The 9,816-nt window shown below is 51.1% G+C and overlaps 1 protein-coding gene across 1 annotated transcript in view; it reads left to right on the forward strand.

The window, feature by feature from the left end:
• The window catches only part of LOC310753932 (protein PAXX-like), a gene marked incomplete at both ends in the record, with an annotated part of 27,346 nt that extends 18,072 nt beyond the window's left edge, over positions 1–9,274 (forward strand). Inside the window, 2 exons of the mRNA XM_083595274.1 lie at positions 7,831–7,912; positions 9,235–9,274. Of these exons, the coding sequence (XP_083451400.1) occupies positions 7,831–7,912; positions 9,235–9,274 (122 nt within the window). The remainder of the gene's footprint in view (positions 1–7,830; positions 7,913–9,234) is intronic.
• Between the last annotated feature and the right edge of the window lie 542 nt (positions 9,275–9,816).

Raw genomic sequence — 9,816 nt, forward strand, 5'->3', positions numbered from 1 at the left:
CGAGGGCAGGAAGTTCTGGGCTAGGGCAGGAAGTTCTGGGTGAGGGCAGGAAGTTCTGGGCTAGGGCAGGAAGTGCTGCCCTCTCTCCCTAGCCCACTATGAGCGAAGGCAGGAAGTTCTGGGCGAGGGCAAGAAGTTGGGCAGGAAGTTCTGGGCGAGGGCAGGAAGTTCTGGGCTAGGGCAGGAAGTTCTGGGCGAGGGCAGGAAGTTGGCCAGGAAGATCTGGGCGAGGGCAGGAAGTTCTGGGCGAGGGCAGGAAGTTCTGGGCTAGGGCAGGAAGTGCTGCCCTCTCTCCCTAGCCCACTATGAGCGAAGGCAGGAAGTTCTGGGTGAGGGCAGGAAGTTCTGGGTGAGGGCAGGAAGTTCTGGGTGAGGGCAGGAAGCTCAGGAAGTTCTGGGCAGGAAGTTCTGAGCAAGGGCAGGAAGTTGTTCTGGGCAAGGGCAGGAAGTTGTTCTGGGCGAGGACAGGAAGTGCTGCCCTCTGTGTTGGCTTCGTGGAACCGGCGCATAAGAGGGCAGGAAGTTCAGGGTGAGTGCAGGAAGTTGTGGGCGAGGGCAGGAAGTTCTAAGCGAGGGCAGGAAGTTCTGGACGAGGGCAGGAAGTTCTGGGCTAGGGCAGGAAGTTCTGGGCGAGGGCAGGAAGTTGGGCAGGAAGTTCTGGGCGAGGGCAGGAAGTTCTGGGCTAGGGCAGGAAGTGCTTCCCTCTCTCCCTAGCCCACTATGAGTGAAGGCAGGAAGTTCAGGGCAAGGGCAGGAAGTTCTGGGTGAGGGCAGGAAGTTCTGGGTGAGGGCAGGAAGCTCAGGAAGTTCTGGGCAGGAAGTTCTGAGCAAGGGCAGGAAGTTGTTCTGGGCAAGGGCAGGAAGTTGTTCTGGGCGAGGACAGGAAGTGCTGCCCTCTGTGTTGGCTTCGTGGAACCGGCGCATAAGAGGGCAGGAAGTTGTGGGCGAGGGCAGGAAGTTCAGGGTGAGTGCAGGAAGTTGTGGGCGAGGGCAGGAAGTTATAAGTGAGGGCAGGAAGCTCTGGGTGAGGGCAGGAAGTGCTGCCCTCTCTCTGTGTTGGCTTAGTGGTAACGGCGCATAAGAGGGCAGGAAGTTCCGAGTGAGGAGAGGAAGTTCTGGGCGAGGACAGGAAGTGCTGCCCTCTCTCTGTGTTGGCTTCATGGAACTGGCGCATAAGAGGGCAGGAAGTTCTGGGTGAGGGCAGGAAGTTCTGAGCGAGGGCAGGAAGTTCTGGGTGAGGGCTGGAAGTTCTGGGCGAGGACAGGAAGTGCTGCCCTCTCTCTCTGTTGGCTTAGTGGTTCTGGCGCATAAGGCGGCAGGAAGTTCTGGGGAAGGGCAGGAAGTTCTGGGGGAGGACAGGAAGTGCTGCCGTCTCTCCCTAGCCCACTCTGAGCGAGGGCAGGAAGTTCTGGGCGAGGACAGGAAGTTCGAGGGGAGGAAGCTGTGAGGGAGGGCAGGAAGCTCTGAGTGAGGGCAGGAAGTTCCGGGCGAGGACAGGAAGTTAGCTCTGAGCGAGAGCTGGAAGTTCACGGTGAGGACAGGAAGTGCTGCCCTCTCTCCCTAGCCCACTCTGAGCGAGGGCAGGAAGTTCTGGGCGAGGGCAGGAAGTTGGGCAGGAAACTCTGGACGAGGGCAGGAAGTTGGGCAGGAAGTTCTGGGCGAGGGCAGGAAGTTAGCTCTCAGCGAGGGCAGGATGTTCCGGGCGAGGGCAGGAAGTTAGCTCTGAGGGAGGGCAGGAATTTCCGGGCGAGGACAGGAAGTTAGCTCTGAGCGAGAGCCAGAAGTTCACGGTGAGGGCAGGAAGTGCTGCCCTCTCTCCCTAGCCCACTCTGAGCGAGGGCAGGAAGTTCTGGGCGAGGGCAGGAAGTTGGGCAGGAAACTCTGGATGAGGGCAGGAAGTTGGGCAGGAAGTTCTGGGCGAGGGCAGGAAGTTAGCTCTGAGCGAGGGCAGGATGTTCCGGGCGAGGGCAGGAAGTTAGCTCTGAGGGAGGGCAGGATGTTCCGGGCGAGGACAGGAAGTTAGCTCTGAGCGAGGGCAAGAAGTTCCGGGCAAGGACAGGAAGTTAGCTCTGAGCGAGGGCAGGAAATCCCGAGCGAGGACAGGAAGTTAGCTCTGAGCGAGGGCAGGAAGTTCCAGGCGAGGACAGGAAGTTCTGGTCAAGGACAGGAAGTGCTGCCCTCTCTCCCTAGCCCACTCTGAGCTAGGGCAGGAAGTTGGGCAGGAAGCTCTGGGCAAGGGCAGGAAGTTGGGCAGGAATTTCTGGGCGAGGGCAGGAAGTGAGGGCAGGAAGCTCTGTGCGAGGACAGGAAGTTGGGCAGGAAGTTCTGGGCAAGGGCAGGAAGTGGGGGCAGGAAGCTCTAGGCGAGGACAGGAAGTGAGTGCAGGAAGTTCTGGGCGAGGGCAGGAAGTTCTGGGCGGGGGCAGGAAGTTGGGCAGGAAGTTCTGGGTGAGGGCAGGAAGTTCTGGGCGAGGGCAGGAAGTTGGGCAGGAAGTTCTGGGCGAGGGCAGGAAGTTGGGCAGGAAGTTCTGGGCGAGGGCAGGAAGTTGGGCAGGAAGTTCTGGGCAAGGGCAGGAAGTTCTGGGCGAGGGCAGGAAGTTGGGCAGGAAGTTCTGGGCGAGGGCAGGAAGTTCTGGGTGAGGGCAGGAAGTTGGGCAGGAAGTTCTGGGCAAGGGCAGGAAGTTCTGGGCGAGGGCAGGAAGTTCTGGGTGAGGGCAGGAAGTTCCGGGCTAGGGCAGGAAGTTCTGGGCGAGGGCAGGAAGTTCTGAGCGGGGGCAGGAAGTTGGGCAGGAAGTTCTGGATGAGGGCAGGAAGTTCTGGGCGAGGGCAGGAAGTTCTGGGCGAGGGCAGGAAGTGGGGCAGGAAGTTCTGGGTGAGGGCAGGAAGTTCTGGGCGAGGGCAGGAAGTTCTGGGCTAGGGCAGGCAGTTCTGGGTGAGGGCAGGAAGTTCTGAGCGGGGGCAGGAAGTTGGGCAGGAAGTTCTGGATGAGGGCAGGAAGTTCTGGGCGAGGGCAGGAAGTTGTTCTGGGCGGGGGCAGGAAGTTGGGCAGGAAGTTGTGGGCGAGGGCAGGAAGTTCTGGGCGAGGGCAGGAAGTTCTGGGCGAAGGCAGGAAGTTGGGCAGGAAGTTCTGGGCGAGGGCAGGAAGTTCTGGGCGAGGGCAGGAAGTTGGGCAGGAAACTCTGGACGAGGGCAGGAAGTTGGGCAGGAAGTTCTGGGCGAGGGCAGGAAGTTAGCTCTCAGCGAGGGCAGGATGTTCCGGGCGAGGGCAGGAAGTTAGCTCTGAGGGAGGGCAGGAAGTTCCGGGCGAGGACAGGAAGTTAGCTCTGAGCGAGAGCCAGAAGTTCACGGTGAGGGCAGGAAGTGCTGCCCTCTCTCCCTAGCCCACTCTGAGCGAGGGCAGGAAGTTCTGGGCGAGGGCAGGAAGTTGGGCAGGAAACTCTGGATGAGGGCAGGAAGTTGGGCAGGAAGTTCTGGGCGAGGGCAGGAAGTTAGCTCTGAGCGAGGGCAGGATGTTCCGGGCGAGGGCAGGAAGTTAGCTCTGAGGGAGGGCAGGATGTTCCGGGCGAGGACAGGAAGTTAGCTCTGAGCGAGGGCAAGAAGTTCCGGGCAAGGACAGGAAGTTAGCTCTGAGCGAGGGCAGGAAATCCCGAGCGAGGACAGGAAGTTAGCTCTGAGCGAGGGCAGGAAGTTCCAGGCGAGGACAGGAAGTTCTGGTCAAGGACAGGAAGTGCTGCCCTCTCTCCCTAGCCCACTCTGAGCTAGGGCAGGAAGTTGGGCAGGAAGCTCTGGGCAAGGGCAGGAAGTTGGGCAGGAATTTCTGGGCGAGGGCAGGAAGTGAGGGCAGGAAGCTCTGTGCGAGGACAGGAAGTTGGGCAGGAAGTTCTGGGCAAGGGCAGGAAGTGGGGGCAGGAAGCTCTAGGCGAGGACAGGAAGTGAGTGCAGGAAGTTCTGGGCGAGGGCAGGAAGTTCTGGGCGGGGGCAGGAAGTTGGGCAGGAAGTTCTGGGTGAGGGCAGGAAGTTCTGGGCGAGGGCAGGAAGTTGGGCAGGAAGTTCTGGGCGAGGGCAGGAAGTTGGGCAGGAAGTTCTGGGCGAGGGCAGGAAGTTGGGCAGGAAGTTCTGGGCAAGGGCAGGAAGTTCTGGGCGAGGGCAGGAAGTTGGGCAGGAAGTTCTGGGCGAGGGCAGGAAGTTCTGGGTGAGGGCAGGAAGTTGGGCAGGAAGTTCTGGGCAAGGGCAGGAAGTTCTGGGCGAGGGCAGGAAGTTCTGGGTGAGGGCAGGAAGTTCCGGGCTAGGGCAGGAAGTTCTGGGCGAGGGCAGGAAGTTCTGAGCGGGGGCAGGAAGTTGGGCAGGAAGTTCTGGATGAGGGCAGGAAGTTCTGGGCGAGGGCAGGAAGTTCTGGGCGAGGGCAGGAAGTGGGGCAGGAAGTTCTGGGTGAGGGCAGGAAGTTCTGGGCGAGGGCAGGAAGTTCTGGGCTAGGGCAGGCAGTTCTGGGTGAGGGCAGGAAGTTCTGAGCGGGGGCAGGAAGTTGGGCAGGAAGTTCTGGATGAGGGCAGGAAGTTCTGGGCGAGTGCAGGAAGTTGTTCTGGGCGAGGGCAGGAAGTTGGGCAGGAAGTTGTGGGCGAGGGCAGGAAGTTCTGGGCGAGGGCAGGAAGTTCTGGGCGAAGGCAGGAAGTTGGGCAGGAAGTTCTGGGCGAGGGCAGGAAGTTCTGGGCGAGGGCAGGAAGTGCTGCCCTCTCTCCCTAGCCCACTATGAGCGAAGGCAGGAAGTTCTGGGTGAGGGCAGGAAGTTCTGGGCGAGGGCAGGAAGTTGGGCAGGAAGTTCTGGGCGAGGGCAGGAAGTTCTGGGCTAGGGCAGGAAGTTCTGGGTGAGGGCAGGAAGTTGGACAGGAAGTTCTGGGCGAGGGCAGGAAGTTCTGGGCTAGGGCAGGAAGTGCTGCCCTCTCTCCCTAGCCCACTATGAGCGAAGGCAGGAAGTTCTGGGTGAGGGCAGGAAGTTCTGGGCGAGGGCAGGAAGTTCTGGGCTAGGGCAGGAAGTGCTGCCCTCTCTCCCTAGCCCACTATGAGCGAAGGCAGGAAGTTCTGGGCGAGGGCAAGAAGTTGAGCAGGAAGTTCTGGGCGAGGGCAGGAAGTTCTGGGCTAGGGCAGGAAGTTCTGGGCGAGGGCAGGAAGTTGGCCAGGAAGATCTGGGCGAGGGCAGGAAGTTCTGGGCGAGGGCAGGAAGTTCTGGGCTAGGGCAGGAAGTGCTGCCCTCTCTCCCTAGCCCACTATGAGCGAAGGCAGGAAGTTCTGGGTGAGGGCAGGAAGTTCTGGGTGAGGGCAGGAAGTTCTGGGTGAGGGCAGGAAGCTCAGGAAGTTCTGGGCAGGAAGTTCTGAGCAAGGGCAGGAAGTTGTTCTGGGCAAGGGCAGGAAGTTGTTCTGGGCGAGGACAGGAAGTGCTGCCCTCTGTGTTGGCTTCGTGGAACCGGCGCATAAGAGGGCAGGAAGTTCAGGGTGAGTGCAGGAAGTTGTGGGCGAGGGCAGGAAGTTCTAAGCGAGGGCAGGAAGTTCTGGACGAGGGCAGGAAGTTCTGGGCTAGGGCAGGAAGTTCTGGGCGAGGGCAGGAAGTTGGGCAGGAAGTTCTGGGCGAGGGCAGGAAGTTCTGGGCTAGGGCAGGAAGTGCTTCCCTCTCTCCCTAGCCCACTATGAGTGAAGGCAGGAAGTTCAGGGCAAGGGCAGGAAGTTCTGGGTGAGGGCAGGAAGTTCTGGGTGAGGGCAGGAAGCTCAGGAAGTTCTGGGCAGGAAGTTCTGAGCAAGGGCAGGAAGTTGTTCTGGGCAAGGGCAGGAAGTTGTTCTGGGCGAGGACAGGAAGTGCTGCCCTCTGTGTTGGCTTCGTGGAACCGGCGCATAAGAGGGCAGGAAGTTGTGGGCGAGGGCAGGAAGTTCAGGGTGAGTGCAGGAAGTTGTGGGCGAGGGCAGGAAGTTATAAGTGAGGGCAGGAAGCTCTGGGTGAGGGCAGGAAGTGCTGCCCTCTCTCTGTGTTGGCTTAGTGGTAACGGCGCATAAGAGGGCAGGAAGTTCCGAGTGAGGAGAGGAAGTTCTGGGCGAGGACAGGAAGTGCTGCCCTCTCTCTGTGTTGGCTTCATGGAACTGGCGCATAAGAGGGCAGGAAGTTCTGGGTGAGGGCAGGAAGTTCTGAGCGAGGGCAGGAAGTTCTGGGTGAGGGCTGGAAGTTCTGGGCGAGGACAGGAAGTGCTGCCCTCTCTCTCTGTTGGCTTAGTGGTTCTGGCGCATAAGGCGGCAGGAAGTTCTGGGGAAGGGCAGGAAGTTCTGGGGGAGGACAGGAAGTGCTGCCGTCTCTCCCTAGCCCACTCTGAGCGAGGGCAGGAAGTTCTGGGCGAGGACAGGAAGTTCGAGGGGAGGAAGCTGTGAGGGAGGGCAGGAAGCTCTGAGTGAGGGCAGGAAGTTCCGGGCGAGGACAGGAAGTTAGCTCTGAGCGAGAGCTGGAAGTTCACGGTGAGGACAGGAAGTGCTGCCCTCTCTCCCTAGCCCACTCTGAGCGAGGGCAGGAAGTTCTGGGCGAGGGCAGGAAGTTGGGCAGGAAACTCTGGACGAGGGCAGGAAGTTGGGCAGGAAGTTCTGGGCGAGGGCAGGAAGTTAGCTCTCAGCGAGGGCAGGATGTTCCGGGCGAGGGCAGGAAGTTAGCTCTGAGGGAGGGCAGGAATTTCCGGGCGAGGACAGGAAGTTAGCTCTGAGCGAGAGCCAGAAGTTCACGGTGAGGGCAGGAAGTGCTGCCCTCTCTCCCTAGCCCACTCTGAGCGAGGGCAGGAAGTTCTGGGCGAGGGCAGGAAGTTGGGCAGGAAACTCTGGATGAGGGCAGGAAGTTGGGCAGGAAGTTCTGGGCGAGGGCAGGAAGTTAGCTCTGAGCGAGGGCAGGATGTTCCGGGCGAGGGCAGGAAGTTAGCTCTGAGGGAGGGCAGGATGTTCCGGGCGAGGACAGGAAGTTAGCTCTGAGCGAGGGCAAGAAGTTCCGGGCAAGGACAGGAAGTTAGCTCTGAGCGAGGGCAGGAAATCCCGAGCGAGGACAGGAAGTTAGCTCTGAGCGAGGGCAGGAAGTTCCAGGCGAGGACAGGAAGTTCTGGTCAAGGACAGGAAGTGCTGCCCTCTCTCCCTAGCCCACTCTGAGCTAGGGCAGGAAGTTGGGCAGGAAGCTCTGGGCAAGGGCAGGAAGTTGGGCAGGAATTTCTGGGCGAGGGCAGGAAGTGAGGGCAGGAAGCTCTGTGCGAGGACAGGAAGTTGGGCAGGAAGTTCTGGGCAAGGGCAGGAAGTGGGGGCAGGAAGCTCTAGGCGAGGACAGGAAGTGAGGGCAGGAAGTTCTGGGCGAGGGCAGGAAGTTAGCTCTGAGCGAGGGCAAGAAGTTCCGGGCGAGGACAGGAAGTTAGCTCTGAGGGAGGGCAGGAAGTTCCGGGCGAGGACAGGAAGTTAGCTCTGAGCGAGGGCAGGAAGTTCCAGGCGAGGGCAGGAAGTTCTGGTCGAGGACAGGAAGTGCTGCCCTCTCTCCCTAGCCCACTCTGAGCTAGGGCAGGAAGTTGGGCAGGAAGCTCTGGGCGAGGGCAGGAAGTTGGGCAGGAATTTCTGGGCGAGGGCAGGAAGTGAGGGCAGGAAGCTCTGGGCAAGGACAGGAAGTTGGGCAGGAAGTTCTGGGCAAGGGCAGGAAGTGAGGGCAGGAAGCTCTAGGCAAGGGCAGGAAGTGAGGGCAGGAAGTTCTGGGCAAGAGCAGGAAGTGCTGCCCTCTCTCCGTATTGGCTTTGGGGGCGGAGCCAGCTTTGGAAATTCCGGATTGTTCTCCCGCTTCCAGATCCGAACCAGGCAAGGATCAGGACCGGATCCAGCAAGAGGAAGATTCCCGGAGAGTCGCTAATTAATCCTGGATTCGCCCGGTAATTAATGAGTCCGCAGTGACAGGCGCCACTCAAATCGTTCTGGTCTCGTCGGGATCAGCAAATGTTTATTTTTTATTTTATAATATTTTATTTTATATTTTATATTTTATGTTTTATATTTTATATTTTATATTTTATATTTTATATTTTATATTTTAATATATAATATATAATATTTATTATTATTATTCCTTATATATTTTATTTTATATTATATATTATATCTTTTATATTTTATATTATAATATATAATATATAATAATAATTATTATTATTCCTTATATATTTTATTTTATATTTTATATTATATATTTTATATTTTATATTTTATATTATTATATATAATATATAATGTTTATTATTATTATTTCTTATATATTTTATTTTATATTATATATTATATCTTTTATATTATTATTATGATTATTATTATTTATTCTATTTTTTATCTTTTATTTTTTCTTTTCTTTTATATTATATATGATATCTTTCATATTATTATTATTATTTATTCTATTTTTTATCTTTTTTTATTTTATATTATATATTATATCTTTTATATTATTATTATTATTATTTATTCTATTTTTTATCTTCTATTTTTATTTTATTTTATATTCTTTTACTTTTTCTTGTTGCTATATTATTATTATCATTATTTCTTGATATTATTTCTTATAAATTTTATTTTAATTTTATGATCATGATTATTATCAATATACTTTATATTATTCTGGGTTGTCATTCATTTTATTTTCAGTTTATGAGGATGATAATTATCGATATTCTTTACTTATATTGTTAGTATTATTCTTATATATTCTTATATATTATATTATATTATATTATATTATATTATATTATATTATATTATATTATATTATATATAATATATAATATATAATATATAATATATAATATATAATATATAATATATAATATATATTATTATATATTAAATCATTTTGATTTAAGGTGATGATAATTACTGACATTATTTTATTGATATTATGATTAATCATTCTATAGTATTATTCATTTCATTTTAATTTTATGATGATATGATCATCAATATTATTTTATTTATATTCTTAAATAATAATAATCATAATTTTATTTTGATTTTATGGTGATAATTATTATCACTATTTTACTTATATTATTAATTTTATATTATTAATATTATTTCAATATTATGATGATCATTATTATCGATATTCTTATTTATTCTTATTATTTTATTTTAGGATGATGAATGATAATGATATTGATCGATTGATGATTTCATTGGCTAATCCTGACCCTTTTTCTCTTTCCAGCAAGAAAACTCCAACTGGGGTAGATTTTGAAGACGCCTGAATAATAATAAAATAATAATTGTATTACTCTTTTATTAATTATAATTTTATTATTCTTATTAAATGTTAATTTTATTTCCGGATAAAACTATTCATTTTATTATTAATGTTCTTCATTTTATTCTTATTAATTTTATTTCTGCAATTATTATTGTTCTATTTTCTTTTATCTATTTTATGCTTATCTATTTTATATATAATATATAATATATAAAAATATATAATATTATATATTTTTATGATATATAAAAATTTGTATATATCAATTTATGTCATCTATAAGTTAGATCATATATAAATATATACAAATTTTTATATATTAAATATCTATCAATAAATAGAAATATAAATTTAATACGTATAAATTTTTATATTCTATACATTATATGATATATAAATAAATAAAATAGATCAATATAAAATATATAAAATAAGATATATATATATATATATATATATATATATATATATATATATATATATATATATAAAATATGGAAAATAAAATAGATATAAATATAAAATATATAAAATTATAAAATA

This window comes from Podarcis filfolensis, assembly GCF_964270895.1.
Source record: "Podarcis filfolensis genome assembly, chromosome: Z".
Lineage (NCBI taxonomy): Eukaryota > Metazoa > Chordata > Lepidosauria > Squamata > Lacertidae > Podarcis > Podarcis filfolensis.